We start from the raw sequence: 18,483 nt of genomic DNA on the forward strand, positions 1-18,483 counted from the left end.
AGGGAAGGGAAGGGAAGGGAAGGGAAGGGAAGGGAAGGGAAGGGAAGGGAAGGGAAGGGAAGGGAAGGGAAGGGAAGGGAAGGGAAGGGAAGGGAAGGGAAGGGAAGGGAAGGGAAGGGAAGGGAAGGGAAGGGAAGGGAAGGGAAGGGAAGGGAAGGGAAGGGAAGGGAAGGGAAGGGAAGGGAAGGGAAGGGAAGGGAAGGGAAGGGAAGGGAAGGGAAGGGAAGGGAAGGGAAGGGAAGGGAAGGGAAGGGAAGGGAAGGGAAGGGAAGGGAAGGGAAGGGAAGGGAAGGGAAGGGAAGGGAAGGGAAGGGAAGGGAAGGGAAGGGAAGGGAAGGGAAGGGAAGGGAAGGGAAAGGAAAGGAAAGGAAAGGAAAGAAGGAAAGGAAAAAAAGAAAAAAGTATACTTCTGCTTAGTAAATCTTTCTCATCAAAACCTCATGGATTGACGGGATTCTAACCTCTCATCACAACTGTCAAATTATTTTCCTTGTCTTATTCAGTCCCTCTCTTGTTCTCCTTGATGACTATTTCAAATCTTTATCAATATGCTCGACCCCTGTGCTAAAACAATATCCTGAAGTATAAACTCCATGTTGAGATGTGAACTTATGTTCTTCTTAAGAGAAGGTTGTAGCAGGCAAAAAGCGGAAACAACTTGGCTCTTAACTACCTGCTTTAGTTTCCCAAGTTCAAAGCTATTGAGGGAACATAGACTTCAGAGCAGACAAGAGGAAGAAGATTTGGGGTGAAGATTACAATCCTTGTACTGAAGCAGAGAGAGGGCAGGACTTTAACCCTCATTGCCACTTTGGAGGGGAAAGAAAAGAGAGGGAAGGTGTGTGGAGCTGAGGTGTTGAGGGGAGAGGGCAGAGGTGAGAAGGAGAAGCAGCAGTGGGGGGCGGGGAAGAAGGTAAGAGGTTTAAAGTACAAACTTAATGAGTGAATAATTCAATGGTGCAAAATAACAGCTAAGAGGAAACCACTTCTAATGGAGAATAAATGATTTCACACATCTGGAATTCCTTAGGAACACTACATACAAAGTGCTGCTAAAAGTGATACGCTAATTTTTACAGAACTCTATTAGTGTGTAAGGAGATGATTAGAAGACAGGCCCCGGAAGTCAAATCCGAGCCCCATTGCAAAAGAGCTGTGTGCTCTTGGGCAATTACTAAGCTGTGCTTTACTTTCCTCTCCATAAAACCGAGGTAATACAAGTACCTACTTCATAGGGTTGAACAAGAATTACATTAATTTTTGGAAGCAATACACTTACAAGCACATATTAAGTGCCCAATTAATATTATCATTATCATTTCTAGTCTCATTTCAAAATCTAAGCACAAATCAATTTTATAAAAAAGCCAGTGGAGACCTCACTGAGATGAATTTTGAGTGACTGATTTAGTGGGTGGTTTATTTTCCTTATTATATTTATTGTACATAATATTATAAATATATTTATTATTATTTATTTAGTGGGTGAAGTTTATTTATAAAATGCGTCATTTGGGGTAAATGCCAGGGGCAAAGTTCCATCACATAGGATCTTACACTTTTACAAATGACAAAAATAAGATCCAGGGATCCAAAGGACTCGCCCTACAACACAGTGTTTGTAAAACATATTCTTGAATCAGTGATTCATTCAAACTTAAGTATCAAGACAAAATAAGTACCTAGTAAATTATGAATGAATGTGAATAGAAAACTTGATTTCAGATCAATAATGAGCAACCTTTTGTTTTTTTTTAAGAAGATCAATTCATCAGGGCACCTGGCTGGCTCAGTCAATTAAGCATCTGCCTTCAGCTCAGGTCATGATCCCAGGGTCTTGGGATCGAGCCCTGCTTTGGGCTGCCTGCTCAGGAAGAGTCTGCTTCTCCCTCTCCCTCTGCATCTCCCCCTGCTGTGTGCTTGCTCTCTCTCTCAAATCAATAAATAAAATCTTTAAAAAAGAAAAAAAGGGGGCGCCTGGGTGGCTCATTCAGTTAATCGTCTGCCTTCCACTCAGGTCATGACCCCAGGGTCCCGGGATCGAGCCCCACTTCGGGCTCCCTGCTCAGCGCGAAGCCTGCTTCTCCCTCTCTCGCTGTGTCTCTCTCTGTCAAATAAATAAAATCTTAAAAAAAAAAAAGAGAGAGAGAAGATCAATTCATGAAAAATAAAGTGTCATGGGCTATATATTTTTTTCATTCAAAATGAAAACAATTTTATTCTGAAAGGAAAAAAAAGTTCAATCTTATAAACTTGGCCTTGCTTATTAGCTATTAACCTGTTATTCTCGCAAAATATATTCACAGGGAATACCTCATTTCATCCTCAAAATAACACGAATGGGCGAGCATTGGTATGTTCCACATACCAACAAAAAAGTCACAGGTACAAAGTTACTTATTCCAAGTCAGAGTGCAATTTAAGCAGAACAGCTGAGCTAAAATGTGTCCATTTTATTTGTGGGGGGAAAATAGTTATTTAAAATGGGAAATTTTTACTTGTTATTAACCATCAACACCTGTGTCCAAAAATGCTAATCCAGAGGCTGCTACGCCAGCCTCTGCTAAGTCTGAGAACAGGACCGGGGAAACGAACCAGTGCGGAATTGCTCAGCAAAAGAAACAGTACAATGAAAGGAATCTCAGCCAGGAAGGACTTCCCGTGGGGAGTGTTGAGGGGGATATGAGACCTGGAGTCATGCCATAAAATAATGACAACTCCAGGACTGGAACCTGGGTCCCTCAGACCCAGAGAAGAGATCTTTCCCATCTATCCATATTTTCCTGTAAAGGAGAGAAAAATCCACTCAACTTGAGAAGTTGTGCATCGCTTTTGCAAGAAATTTCCTTGTGGCTCTATAGAATGCGAACTTTGCCTACATTTAATTACATTTGAAATAAGATACATAGATTGGCTCCTCTGGTTCTATGATGTTTCACTATCTAGCAAGTTTCCCAAAGATTCTTGCCAAGGAAGAGAACTCATAGGTATAAGGTTAACACTTACCCATTGTACGAATCAGCCACAATTTTCTGAGGTGCAGTAATTGAGGGAGGAGTAATTTCCTCAACGTTTGAGCAGTTTCCTAAATCACAGACATACACCTAGAGAATCAAGCATGCATCCGTAGTCACTGTCTGTCTGTATTCAATTTGGCCAACAACTATTTCTTTTTTCATTTTTTAAGGCGTCCCCCACCCCCCACCCCCTGTCTAATAATAAGTATTTCCTGAGCATCTGTTCTACGCATAGAATTGTGCTAGTCCCTGACCACTTTACAAAGTATTACCAAAAAAAAAAAAAAAAAAACTCGTAAAAGTCAGTTTTATATCCTATATCCTAATGAATGTACAGCCTGTTTATATCAATGAAATACAAATAGCTATTTTCCTGGCTTGTGGAACCAATCAATTTAAGATTTTTTTTTTCTTTTTGTCTTTTTTTTTAAGTAATCTCTACACCCAACACAGGGCCCGAACTTAAAACCCCGAGATCAAGAGTCACATGCTCCACTGACTGAGTTGGCCAGGCACCCCTCAACTATTTTAAAAATTTAAGCTGTATCCAAGTTTCTGGGCCTCCAGCCATGGTGATTGTAAGAAGCCTGTCCCTTTGAAAGAAGGAAAGTTGAAACACATCAGGACTGTCTTCTCAAAGATTTCAATAATACTGTATTTTTAGAGACCACTAAAGTTACCATTGGTTATTACATAATTTAAAATGCTTACAGCTGATTTTAATCATGATTGGTGGTCTTACCCAGTGATAGCACAGGCACCACCACTCTCTTATGAAAAATGAATTATCATTACTACAATAAACCCATGGCTTTGAAAAATCACCAATAAAGGTGATTTAACCGTAGGTCAGGACTAGTCTTAGGTAAAGTCCGGACCTTCCTATAGACCGGATCTATGACTCAGTGCTAACCCAATATCTGAAACTTAGTAAATACTCACTGAGTATTTATGGAGGGAAAGAATTATGTTTACTTGTAGATACATCAAGGCATGCATGAGAGTGTCGATATCTAATTATTCACTTTAAGTCCTCAGACTAACCAGTTCATCCATGATGAAATACATTCTCTGATAAAGCCAGTCAACAGAGATGGAAGAAATTAATCCTGAACCTCTGTAAAAAATTCTCAGGTCAGACACATCAGACATGTTGGCAGCCTCTTTCATCCATATGAGAGACCCTTCCGAGAAATAAACAACTTGCTCGTGGACATTAACTGATATTCCTAGAAGAGCCATGCAAATACATGTGTGTTATGATATCACGACCAAAAAGAACCTTACATGATAGGAAATTTATTTCTTTAATTTTTAATAAGGAGATTAACATAGAAGTCAGTCTGGGTCTTTTTTTTCACGCGAAGGAAACGTTTCTTCCGATCGTACTGACCTCTGATATTATGGTGTATAGCATCTGACTGGAGGCAATGTGCTTCATCTACTAAATGTTTTAAAGATCTCTTTCTTAGAGAAGCTTTTCTGGATAAAAAGAGCCACTGTTCCTCTTCTTGAACTAAAACAATAACACGATTTATAGGCAGGCCAACCACATGCACATCGACACACAAAAAAATCATTACCATCCTTCGAAGCAAGGCGACTTAACGCTCGAAAGAGGCTGGTCAGATTTTTCTCTGAAGCCAGCACGGGCATTTCAACTGCAGCATAAATCGCACTATTCCGTGATTGGGGGTGGGAAGTACAGTGTCAATCAAGTAGGGTGTATATGTATGTGCCCCTAAGTGCCCCCAAAATAACACCACGTAAGGGATCACCATTCTCCACAGCCTTGCGTCAGCAGGAGCTCGGCTCATTATCCGCAGCCCTGAGAATGCGACCACTCGGGGGAGGGGGTCCAGCCCTGGCCAGACTGGGTTGTTGCATAACACCAGACAGACATTGGTTGTCTCTGTTTTGTCTTCAATTATCTCTCCCTTTGAGGCCAGAGAAAAGTCCTTAGAGCAATGAAATCTGAGGACCGCAGAACTCTGCTTGACGTCCCACTCAGCTGGAGACTGATGCAGGGTGCGTCGATGAAGGGCAATTAATAAAAGTTATGCAATAATTGCAGTCACAACAACCTTAAACCTGCTCTATATTTAACTCGTCCTTCGGATGCTTCTTGCATAACAAAAATGCCTCTCCTTTCCTAGAGTCCAGTAACAGCCAAAAAACCAAAGGTTGGGGATAGGCGACACTCCATACACGTGTGCAGATTAGGGGAAGGGGCAGTCCATTTGGCAAACGGGATTCTGGCGAAAATAGAGAGCAGACTCCTAGAATTCTGAATCTTTCTGTGTTGTTCAAGACTCCTACTGGGGTCCCCAGAATATTTCCTGTGCTTCTTCGAAAGCATTTTCATTTATTATTTTTTCCACACAGGCATCACACAGTAAGTATTCAATCTCCTAGGCAATCATTAAATGCCAAAGTGAAAAAAAAAAATAGTACTTGCAAAATAATAACAAAAGCTAACTTGGTAGATTGAATATTTGAAATGGTAAAAACCTGAAGGAGAATGGAAGAAAAAGATATCCGATACGTATTAAATGATGATACAGAATATAAAATAGGAATGTCAATGAACTTTCATGTTATCTAGAACAAAAGCATAATTAGGAAGGAAATTCTTTGGGGAACAGCAAATGCGATGTATCAAGTTGCAGAGCAAAAGCTTACAGTTCTGTGTTACTTGTTTAAACTTATTTATGCTGATAAAACATATTAGAAGCAAAATATCCTGGGGTGAGGGCAAAACGATTACATGTCTCCCTAAGCATAGGCACGTGAGTCACAATCACTAATGATGTCATCTGAAACTAAGGATTTGTATGAGGCCACTTTTTTTTCATCCCTAAATTTTTCATTCTAATTTTGAAATTCCTAAATTCTAATTTAAAACCTTCAGGTCCAGGAACTTCTATTTGTCAAATACTGGATGCGATTCATCTAAAACTGGAGTTGACCAAGTACCAAAAGACAGTGTTGATTTGGGCAGAGGAGGTGGGGTTCTTGGGGTCCGCCAGATGAGCCCGCGCTCTGAGATCTGAACCCACCCTGGCCCCCCCTCAGTTCCCGAGTAACAGAAGGGGCATTCCCAGGTTGTACCTGTTGAGGATAAAGTGGTAATACTAGATTCCGCTTCCGGCCCCTCACCAACTTCATTTACTGCCGCGACGGAAAACCTAGTCCAAAAACAATTTAGAGAGATGTGTTTCACATGGCATGGTGTGAACATGAGACAAAACGGGAAGGAGCAATAATATTTCTATTTAAAGAACAACGTGGCAATGCCTGTATCTAGTTACTCAGTCCCACCACTCGGCACCGAGATGACCATCAATCACATCCTTGTTTGCATTCCGCATAGAACAGTTCAGGGTCACAGGGGTCAAAAACTGAACTCTGCTATCTGCATGACCCCCATTCCTACCCCTAATTTAAAGAGGCCTTAGTAAATGCTGGAAAAGCTAACAATAATAAAATAATCCCCATAATGGTTAATAAAAAAGCATCACTAACAAAATTTCACCTCCTTACTTTTTTCATGTTGGGTTAAATGAAGAAATGGTGTTTATGGTGTTTATGATGTCTTTATTGGTGCCCTTTATAAGGATCCTCTGAATATAATAGAAATACTTGAGAATGTTTTTGCTTAGGACGCTGTAGTCTAACAAACGTACAAACTTGAGAAACACGACAGTAACTTCAACCCAACAACACAAAGTCAACGGGAGTTTTCCCAATATATTTGGAAACGTCTCTGGGACCATGTTTCTGAAGTAAGGATCACGCCTGCGGCCTTGCAGGCTGTGTCTTGCTTGCACACCTTAATTCTTACCTGTAGGTGGTATTTGGTAGAGTGGAGTAAAACTGGAAACTGGTTCTCTGTGTTCCTGCATCTAATTGTTGATTTTTGCTGATCAGCCTTAAGTTATAACCCAAAATAGGTCCTCCTGGGAATTGGGGTGGAGCCCAACTGACTTCCACAGTGTCGGGACTCGAGCTCTCGATATTTCTAATGGAAGGAGCAGTCTCAGGAACTAGAAGAGGGAATGGTGACATGGTGAGCAGGAAGATGCACAAGCAAAACATGTAAATAGCATGGGGAGAAAAGTCCTTGTTTTTTGAGGTGTAAATTAGATATTTTTATTAATATTCAAAATGAGTGATAGAGAGAAGGTGGTAAGATATCTAGGAAACATAACTCCTGACCCTTAAATGAGACCAGTTGGCTACTTTCCTAAGGGGCTCTACCAAATGTTAGTTTCCTTGCATCTAATTTATGAAGGTGGAGGTATGCAAATAGTATAAATGTTCTAGAAAAAAGTTATCAAAAATCTCCAGAGATCTGAATGCATGGAAACTGTGCAGTGGAACAGGGTTAGGAAGAAGAGAATCTGTGACAAAACAGGAGTCAATGATTAACAGGAGTTGAAAGAAGTAAATCTTGGGCCTTTTCCCTCACTCGAGTGCTTGCGACAGCCTGAACAGTTCCAGCTGAAGATAGGGGTTCCGATAAGCTTGAAGTAGAACGGCGTGCTTCCCTCTTGCTGGCATCAGCTCTGCTGACCCCGACTGTGTGTCCCTTCCCACAGCCTCCAAGTTCACCGTGCTTTAGCCCCACCCTCTCCCTTGCGAAGGCTTAAGGGAACACGCATGGATTAATTATGCGTTCACTCAGACTGGAGAAGCTACCTGAGTAGCAAAGAGCAGAAAGAGAAACAAATGATCTGACAGCCAGTCTGCCATGCCTGCCTCCACCTACTTTTCAGACCTCCCACTCCCTGAAGCCACACTCTTTCATTTCCTCTTCCTGTAGAAAGACACACTGTGATGTCACTTCGTTCTTGGGTAGGCTTCCCTCCCTCTGAACACTTGGCACACACTCTGCCTCAGTCCTGACTCAGGAGAGTTGGTAGAAATAAGACAGGGCAGCCTTCGCCTTGGATGAGTTTTTTAAAGGCCTGTTTATTGATCTCTCAGCCTTTCTCCAATATGATCCCTCCTCTACTCTCAGACCCATCTTTGCCAAACACAAACATCATTGTGTCGACTCCTCTGCTCCCTGCACTCAGTCACCTTGGTGAACGGAGGGGCATGAATCATCTTTCACTGATTAGAATCAGGATGTTGAAAAACCTAATTCATCAGGGTCAAGGTGCAGACATGATCTGCCCCACTTCGAGCAAGTTGGATGCCACCCACACAGTGAGCTGTGATTATTGCCCAAATCTCTCCCACGAAAATCCTCCCTGTAAGGCCGGTCAGGGTGGGCAAGATATTCCTTGCCTACTAACCATTCCACTTGGTTAAGAAATGATCTTCATAAGGGCCCCGATTAAAAGGTAATAATCCCACCGAAGTCATACATTTCCCATCACAAAAGGAGAAGAGGGCCATGAGTCATGGAACACAAAGCAGGGAACTCTAAGCTTTAATGTGGCTAGAAAAGTGAGAAGGAATTGAGGAATGAGGGGCTATCTGTGGAAAGGATACCCAGTGTAGGTCTGGAATACCTGGTGGGCATGAGGGCTTGCAAATCCAGGAGAAAGGCCCAGAACTGGAAAGCAAAATTTGCCTTCTTCATTATTTTGATTTGAGTAGCCATTGGCCCTGGATCATATTATCTCTCCAGCATGGGAAAATGTCCCAGCACCATTGGAATACATGAGGCATTGCTTTGAACAAAGAAGGATCCATGTATTCCACTCTGGTCTGGAACATTTCAAATATTGCCCTAGCCAGTGTCTGACCCGAGCTTTGGAGGGTGGTCAGGGAGTAATCAGCAGAGGTGGCCCACACACAGCCTCAAATCTGACAAGCAGTGAGAGAGCACGAATCAGGGAAAGGGGAAAATGCCGTTGGTGGCGCCATCAGCCGTGCAGCTCTGCTTGGGTCCACAGCCTAGTTCAGCGTGAGGCTCGTGCACACGGCCACATGGCAGAGCTGAGGGGCGGGACATCTAACACAGGCCTGGAGCGCATGCTCACAGGTCCGTTCAGCCAAGCCTGAGGGCCAGGGCACCAGACAACTCTCCTTCAGTGTCTGCCCGGACAGGCACGCCCCTAAAATGCTCTAGGTCTGGCCCCTCTTCCCAGTATGGAAGTCACATCTTCAAAAGAAGAAATCAGAAAACACTCCAAGGTAAGTGCAATTTTTTTTTTAAATCATGTCTGATAAAATGCTCAAGTATGTCTGTAACCTCCGGGCTAGCTGCTCTCTCTCCGTGCTTCCCAAGCTGATTCCCTCATTCCCTCAATTCATTCTATGCATCCTTGCCAAAACTATCTTTTTCAGAAGCACGTGAAACCATTACTTCTCTGCTTTAAAACTGTCCTTAAGGGGGCGCCTGGGTGGCGCAGTCATTAAGCATCTGCCTTTGGCTCAGGGCGTAATCTTGGCGTTACGGGATCAAGCCCCACATCAGGCTCCTCCACTAGGAGGCTGTCTAATAAATAGATAAAATCTTAAAAAAATTTTTTTTAAATAAAAATAAAACTGTCCTTAACTGCTGTTTGTTAAGGCTTAGTCTGCTGCCTTATTTAATACTGCAACCTGCCTGTCCTTCACCCCTGCGCCCCATTTGCAAGCCCCTAACAGACGGACCCTGTTCAAAATGGCCCTCTTACCATCCTGCGCAGCACTTTCCCACTTACGATGTACTTTCCTTATTTATTATGCTTACAGCTTAGAGTATGTGTCTTCCACCAAAAGGTGGGTGCACGAGAACAGGGAGTTTGGTATTGATCACAGAAGAGTGCTGAGTACCTAGAAGGCTACAGGGCAGGTGGTTAGGTACCCAGTTACTGAATGGATCAATTAACAAAGGAGTAATTTATTTCATTATTTTAAATAGAAACTAACTAAACTAAAGCTTTGGAATAATCTCCTTATTTCATGAGCAACAGGGACACACCGTACCTCCGTCAGGATGAGTCCTGTAACTGGGACTTGACAGAGAGCACAGCTGCAGCTGCGCTGTGAAGATCCAGACCACTCGGAAGATATACTCCGTGAAGGGGTGCAGGGGCTCTACGGCGTAGGAGAGCTTGGACACCGCCTGCGTCGGGAGAGATGAATCATCAGCATTTACAGACCCACCACCGCACAGTGCGGCTCCAGAGCACAGATGAGCTTGTAACAGGTGCAGGACATTTTGGATATGGGGTGACCCAGGGCCCGCCAGACCAGACGAAACGAGACGGAGCTGGAAGCTGAGCCATCCAGATGTCAGTCTGCATAATTCACACCAAAAGTCTCTCCTTCAAATTTGCAAAATTATGGATTCGGTTATTTGGCATTTACCTTAAGGCTTTAATTTTTCTGTGTTAATATATTTAGTGTCTTGGGACTATTTTTCTCTGAACTTACTCCTGCATTCTTAAAAGAGACAGTCCTAGATGACTTTCTTGCCCTCCATCCTAGCTGGAATCATGGTAGGTGGGATGGGCAGAAAAGACCAATGATACGAGTAGTAGGTTAGGTGACACTGTGCTGAAGGAACAAAATATATGTCTAACAATATGTTTTGCTCAAAAATAAAGGATTTAGCATCAACATGTTACTTAGTAGCAGAAATTGAAGTTCCTCTAACCCAACCACTCACCTTACACTCCAATCTTCTCTAGAATGTCTTTATACCTATTGTAATACTTAGTATTACACTCCAATCTTCTCTAGAATGTCTTTATACCTATTGTAATACTTAGTAATTTGACACTTTTAAAATCTGGAAAAAAATCCGTGTGTACATACATACGGAGCTTTTCATACCTCAGTATAAGTCCAGCTTCCAGGAAGTTGTGCGTATTTCCACTGAATGATGTATTTTACTCCAGAGATGTTGGCAGGTTTCCATCGTAAGGTCACAGCATGGCTTCCAATGGAAGAAGCAAAGGGTGCAGTGGGGAAATCTGCATTTTCTGGGGGAGGAAACAGGACTTCATTCACCCTGCACCTCTGTCCGTCAAGTCAGGAGAAAGGGTGTCTGTTTCATCGCCAGCTCTCCTGAGTCTCTGGTTACAGCTTTATCTTGCCACAATAACTTACCCGAATAATAAATGATGCATATATTCAACTGGTCTATTTTTTAAAAATCAGCTAAACAGCCTGGCATCTTTTTTCCCCATAGAATTCACTATTACCTTTTTTTTTTCACAGGCAAGCAATGTGGAGTATTGTATAGTTTTCTCTTACCATACCACTTCCTTAAAGGTGAGGGGGCTGGGTGCCAGAAGCATGTATGGTACATAAGAGAACCATCCACTGTCCCAGAACATGTATCGCAAGACATTTTTTAAATTTTACACTCCAACCCTGTTGCTATTGCTCTTCTTGTCAATACATTATTTTTATATGTGAAAGTCATTCTACTCCAAAGGATTCTATATTCAGTTGTTCAATACTGTGAAATTTTTGTGACTTCTAAATATTAGTAACATTGATGTGGGAAACAAAAGCAGAAGAAAAATTATTAAATTTCCTTAATACTTACAGCCCATTGACAAGTCCTTGAAACAGGCGGAGTGACATTCTTCTAGGGACTCAATTGCCTTGATGATGATACTTTGCTAAGGGCAAAAGGCAATCTTAGCCTGACCCCCAGGATCCTGTAAGTCTTCTTTAACATATAAAAATTCCTTTGGAAATTTCCTTTATCTCTACTCCCCAAGATACATGTTGGCAATCATCCCCCAAGCATATGACCCATTGATATACATCTGAAGGGTCTCATGACTAAGGTTTTATTGGACAGCAATAAATGACCTTTTTCCAACAATAGTTAACCTCCTCAAGGTCCTGGAAACCTTGCTTCCAAAATTCCGTAGAGACTTACGCTAACCCTAGCCCCCTCCCCCTTGAAAGTATGTAAATTGCTACCCCTCACAGCCCCAGTGCAGTTCTTTCTGCCCGTGGGTCCTGTCCCCGTGCTTTAATAAAACCACCTTTTCACACCAAAGATGTCCTAAGAATTCTTTCTTGGCCATCAGCTTCAAACCCTAACGTTCTTCCTAAATCAACATTACGACTGGCAACACACATTTACTGTTGCTACTTTCAGGCCCTGTACAAGGGGCTAGAATTTGGACTGGTATGTTCCACTGGGATGAGGTTTGTTTACTTTACTTTTCCTGTCTTCCAAAATTGTTACCGATATCATGCTTCAGCTTGCTTTCCCCACTGCCAATTTTTTATTGTGGTAAAATACACATGACATCAGATTTACCATCTTAACCATTTTTACTTGTGTTCAGGAGTATGAAGTACATTCATATAGTTGTGCAGCCATCACCACCATTCATCTCCAGAACTCTCCTCAACTTGCAAAACTGAAACTCTACCCACTAAACATTAACGCCCCATTCTGCCTCCCCCACACCCGGCCCCTGGCAAATACCATTCTACTTTCTGTCTCTGCGATTTGACGATTCTAATATATCACGTAAGTGGCACCAAACAATATTTGTCTTTTTGTGACTGGCTGATTTCACCTCACATAATGTCCTCAAGGTTCATCCATGTGGCAGCATGTATCAATTTTCTTCCTTTTTGAGGCTGAATAACATTCCATCGTATGTATATATCAAATTTTGCTTACCCATTCATCTGTCAATGGACACTTGGATGGCTTTCATGTGTTAGCTATTGTGAATTCAACAAGAAGTGTGTTACATCGGTGTATAAATATCACTTCAAGACCCCACTTCACTTTGAGTCTATACACACAAGTGTAATTGCTAGATTCTATGGTAATTCTGTCTTTAATTTTTTGAGGAACCATCATGCTGTTTACTACAGAGGCTGTACCATTTTACATTCCCACTAACAGTGCACATGTGTTCCAACTGCTTCACATCCTCATCAAAACTTTTATTTTTCTGGGTTTTTTAAGGGTGGCAATTCTAACGAGTGTGAGGTGGGATTTAGTTGTAGTTTGGATTTGCATTTCCCTAATCAGTTAGTGATGTTGAATATCACTTCATGTGCTTATTGACCATTCGTATATATTCTCTGGAGAAATATCGATTCCGGTCCTTTGCTCATTTTTGTATTGGATTGTTTGGTTTGTTTGGTTGTTCAGTTTTAGGAGTTTCTGTATATTCTAGATATTAATCCCTTATCAGATATATGATTTGCAAATATTTTCTTCCATTCTATTGTTGCCTTTTTGCTCTGTTGATAGTTTCTGATGATGTATATATTTTTTTAATTTTCATGAAGTCCAATTCGTCTATTTTTTCTTTCATCACCTGTGCCTTTGGTGTCATATCTAAGAAGTCATTGACAAATTCAACGTCACAAAGCTTTTGCTCTATTTTTTCTCCCAGGAGTTTTATAGGCCTAGGTCTTACATTTAGGTCATGAATCCATTTTGAGTTAATTTTTTCATGATATTATGTAAGGGTCCAACTTCATTCTTTTGCATATGGATATCCAGTTTTTCCATCACCATTTCTTGAAAAGATTGTCTTTTCCCGATTGAATAGTCTTGACATCCTTGTCAGAAATCATTTGACCATCTATACAGGATTTATTTCTGGACTCTTTATTCTGGTCCATTTGTCTGTATGTCTGTCTTTATTACTGTAATAAGTTTAAAATCCAAAGTGTGGGTCATCCACCTTTGTTCTTCTTTTTAAGATTTGGGGTCTCTTGAGATTCTATATGAATTTTCAAATGGATCTTTCTATTTCTGCAAAAGATACTGGGATTTTGATAGGGATTACCTTAAATCTGTGGATTGCTTTGGGTTAGCATTGACATCTTAACTGTATTGTTTTTCAATCCATGAATATGGGATGTCTATTTATGTCTTCTTTAATTTGTTTCATAAGTGTTTTATAGTTTTTATTTTACAAGTTCTTCACCTGCTTGGTTAAGTTGGTTCCTAAGTATGTTATGCTTTTTGATGCTGTTGTAAATGGAATTGCTTTCTTAATTTCCTTTACAGATTGTTCATTATTAGAAAACAAATGCAACTGATTTTCATGTGTTGACTTTGTATACTGCTACTCTGCTGAATGTATTAGTTCTAACAGTTTTTTGTGCTATCTTTAGCATTTTTTACTTATAAGATCATACTATCTGCAAACAAGGATAATTTTCCTTCCTCCTTTCCAATTTGGATGGCTTATTTCTTTTTCCTGCCTCATTGCTCTGGCTAGGACTTCCTGTACTATGATGAATAGAAGTGACAAAAGCAGACACCCCTGCCTTGTTCTCGACCTTACAGGATAAGCTTTCTTTTTTAAAACAACAATGACTACTCTGGTCAAGAAAACATAATAAGTTTTTGTAAAAAGCTTAAAATGGCTAAATACAAACTTCGATGACCTCTCTCTTTCTGGTTAAAAGCTGACACCACTGGGATCACTATAGATACTGAATCTGGACTAATTGTAGTCCATACTACCAGAATACTCTGTGACCCACAAAAAAGAGAGCCATGGTCATCTAATCCACAGACAGCCTGATTCTTCTATTTATGGTTCATTTTTAGCCATTATAACTACAAGCAGAACACAGTTCCATTCCCCCCTCCCCCCCCCGTTTTATGGTGTGAGACACTTAATAGCAGAGATTGGAATATTCTGTGGGAAACCTTTGTCAAAAAATAAAGGACTTCTGGTTTAAAATGGAGTCAGGAAGCCCTGAAAGGGGAGCTCTCACACACACACCACTCGTTGTAGCCTGCAGAACCAGCACAAAGAAGGAAGCTAAGAATTATTTTGCCAAGAAGGACATTTTTCACATGGGAATTTCATCTTTCTTTTTAAGAAAAAAGTAGGAAGATCTCTCCAAGCTCCAGCAACAATGCACTAACCACCGCTCACAGCCAATGAGAAACCGCCACAACCTTGAGCTTTTGTTCTTCTCCAGTGAACTTTTGTTCAGAACAACCCTCCCCAGTTTCCTCCTTTCCTCTATAAAAACTGACCTTCCCTTTGTTCTCCAGACTTGCCTGTGGTTTGCCATAGTTTGCTTGTCCTGAATTGCAATTCCTTTACTATTCCCAAATAAACTCATTTTGCTAGTAAGATAACTGGCTATTTTATTTTGAAGGCTGACACTTTAAAGAGGGGTCCAGGGGCACCTGGGTGGCTCAGTCAGTTAAGCTTCTGCCTTCCGCTCAGATATGATCTCAGGGTCCCGGGACTGAGCCCGACATTGGGCTTCCTGTTCAGAAGGGAGTCTGCTTCTCCTTCTCCCTCTGCCTCTTCCCCCTTGCTTATGCTCTGTCTCTCTCTTTGAAATAACTAAATAAAATCATAACTAACTAACTAACTAACTAAATAGGGGTCCAGTGTGGAGTTGTCAGCAGAGTAAGGAAGAAGATCCAAAGAATCAGAAAGAACGTAAGTTGAGAACTTGGCCAAAGGGATCAGTGCTCTATGAGTAAGTACCAGTGAATGTAAACCTCACAGCTCACTGGAGACATGTGTTTCAAAGCCATGGCGATGTGTATGGAAAATCAGAGGTCAAGTAGGTTTGTTCTAAAATATCAGGACAGGAAGTAGCTACATGAGAAACAGAAGCTGAACTGAGCTATATACTACTTTCAGCACATTGCTGAATGGGCGAGAAAAGGCTCTCAAATCAACTCAGAAGGTTAAAATCAAGTTACTCCCCTTCTAGTTCATCTTCAAGTTCATCCCTTTCTATGTAGCCCCAAGCAAATATATATACTTTGTGCCTCTTTTTTCTCATCTGTAAAATGGGTATAATAATAGTATTTATCCCTCTGAGCTAAAAAAGACTAATACCCATAAATTACTTTTACCAGTGCCTGACTCATAAATGTCTAATAAATAATAGTTCTTTTTATTTTAATATATTTTTAACAATAGCTTTTCCACCATGGAAAAGAGATACGGATGGTGTCTAAAATAGAATAATGTAGCAGACTCACAGATAAATGGACCAGGACTAAATGTGTTAGAGACAAACACGATCTTAGGTGTATGGCCAAAAAGATTCATTCTAATAAACTAAAGATATGGTCTATAAGCACAATTGCCTTTATTTAGACTTGCTACATCTTGTTTGTTAATAGTCTATAGACAATGACCCATAGTCAATGAGAAATTTTAAATAAAGCATTGATTACACTTGTATTCTAACAGAATATATAATTAAGTTGGTAGTGTAACTTTGGGAATATAAGAAAAGAATGTAAATCAAAATTTCCCAAACTTTCTCAGTTCTGGCATCTTCAGTTTCTCAGTAACTTTTTCATAACTCCTTGGACCAAAAGACTTGCCTAACAACACCATTTATTAAGTATTTTAACTTAAGTATTCATGACCTTTCAACTTAGTAGATGTTTGAAAAAAATAACACACATAAATTGAAAGACAATATATGTATTCAATCCTCAAAATAATTGCACACTAATGGGATCTGTGTGCCTACTGAGNTTAACCGCTATGCCACCCAGGCGCCCCTCTCAGTAACTTTTTCATAACTCCTTGGACCAAAAGACTTGCCTAACAACACCATTTATTAAGTATTTTAACTTAAGTATTCATGACCTTTCAACTTAGTAGATGTTTGAAAAAAATAACACACATAAATTGAAAGACAATATATGTATTCAATCCTCAAAATAATTGCACACTAATGGGATCTGTGTGCCTACTGAGGACAGCACAATTTCTCCAATATTGTAATCAGACTGGGCACCACCATCCCCATATCCTATTCCACACTGAGTTTCTTGCTTTATATCGCAGCAATCGCCAAAAACCTCAACATTGCAAAGATATACTATAGAAAGGAATGTAGTGCCTTTCATTGTTTATACCATGAACTATCTCCAGCTAGTACTTCCAATGATGTCCAGAAGATGTCAACTATCCTGTGTTTCCCTTGAATGTTCAAAATGCCCCATGCCTTCCTATGAGGTAGATATAATGCACTGGGGTACCTCGATGCACAGAATATAAATTTTATCCACAGCTAACTCCCACTATGCAGTAGGAAAAGAAAGTAATAGCACTGTCTCTCCACAGAAATGTCAAGGGGGTTCTGTCTAAAGGACAGAAGCAAATCAGGACAGCAAGGCAAGATCCTCCCAATTTCCATCAGCCACTGAGAGCAAGGATCAAGCCATTGAAACAAAGACTACAACTTAGGGAAGAATCAATCAATTCCCAGTCTGGAAGGAACTGTCCATCTCTTAGTGGGAGAAAGACCCTGGAAATTCTGGAAAAGCAAGCTACTAACATCCAGGATGTGACTTATCAAACAGTTGGTCCTTCAGAAACCACTAGAGAATTAATGCACTAGGACAAAGCCACTTAGACATACCTAACCTGCTCTGAAATCAGACAGAGGGAGCTGGAGACATACAACTAAGTTCCCCACTTACTCAAAATCTAAGAGCAAGAAGCATATAACTTCTATACCCTCAGTAAATTTCCCAGAGCCTTGTAGGGAGCCATGCACATCATAGGCACTCTGTTGGCTAGCTAGCAGCTGAATAATTAAATGCACATTAAATAAAATATTCCTGCGCTTTCGGTTCATTAAAATAGTGGCATTTCCTGACATCAAGTCTGCTTAGCTATTCATAGTCGTCTCTTTCATTAAGATAGAAGTGATCTCACTTACTGAACTGAGGGCAAAACCTCAAATTCTAAACCTCAGTCAGGCGCTGTGTTCCCCCTATTTTGCTCTGAAAGAAGAGTCTTGCTGAGTTTCTATCACAATGGCTTTCACATTTGAAATTATTTTTTCTGTATACATATATATATTTTTATAATGGGGAAGTCTAAATAAGAGATGGTTCATTCTCCTTATATAAGCAGGGGTCCCTAGAGTGGGTGTCGAGTATTTTTAATAATTGTCGCGTAAGTCTGCTTACCTAGCACTTCCTCCTCGAAGGCAACTTTCGCGCTGCTGCAGCCGACCTCACAGGATTCTCGCTGTGGAGACAGGTGGCGTCCCAGTCAGTGCAGCCTCGCTCCTGATGTTGCTGATACATTTCAACTACATTGTCACTTTCAAGTGCCTGGTATGTAAGTGTCCTTGTATATCAATTATTTCAACTGTAATACTTTAAGTTTCCATTTGCTAGTGGGATTACAAGAGCACCTTTCAAACTTTTTTACCATGTCCCAAATTTCAAAACACATCTAACCAAACAACCTAGTACACACATACATTTTGGGGGAAAAAAATCTTGAAACAGTATTTACTTTTGTTTCCTTTTTTATTGAGGTATATTTCATATGCCATAAAATGCACCCATTTAAAGTACACGATTCAGTGGTTTTTAATATATTCATGGAATTGTGCAGTCATCAGTACAATCTAATTTTAGAACAAGTTCGTCCCATTAAGAAATCCCACATCCCACACCTGTGATACAATCATACATGTTCTGTTCTAGTCTATTCTTTCATTTTGTTTGTTGTGACTCTTTATTCACTAAGTTGATTTCATGATCCTCTAATGA

At 40.7% G+C, this 18,483-nt stretch overlaps 1 protein-coding gene across 1 annotated transcript in view; it reads right to left on the reverse strand.

Moving 5' to 3' along the window:
- The window catches only part of ROS1 (ROS proto-oncogene 1, receptor tyrosine kinase), a 131,192-nt gene that overhangs the window by 94,984 nt on the left and 17,725 nt on the right, over nt 1–18,483 (reverse strand). The window contains exons 6-13 of the mRNA XM_034670773.1: nt 17,890–17,950; nt 10,797–10,945; nt 9,945–10,083; nt 6,862–7,063; nt 6,129–6,205; nt 4,411–4,533; nt 4,062–4,246; nt 3,007–3,104 (exon numbers count right to left, since the gene is read on the reverse strand). Coding sequence (XP_034526664.1) covers nt 3,007–3,104; nt 4,062–4,246; nt 4,411–4,533; nt 6,129–6,205; nt 6,862–7,063; nt 9,945–10,083; nt 10,797–10,945; nt 17,890–17,950 — 1,034 coding nt within the window. The remainder of the gene's footprint in view (nt 1–3,006; nt 3,105–4,061; nt 4,247–4,410; nt 4,534–6,128; nt 6,206–6,861; nt 7,064–9,944; nt 10,084–10,796; nt 10,946–17,889; nt 17,951–18,483) is intronic.

Source organism: Ailuropoda melanoleuca, chromosome 10 (genome assembly GCF_002007445.2).
Source record: "Ailuropoda melanoleuca isolate Jingjing chromosome 10, ASM200744v2, whole genome shotgun sequence".
In the NCBI taxonomy this organism is placed as follows: Eukaryota; Metazoa; Chordata; class Mammalia; order Carnivora; family Ursidae; genus Ailuropoda; species Ailuropoda melanoleuca.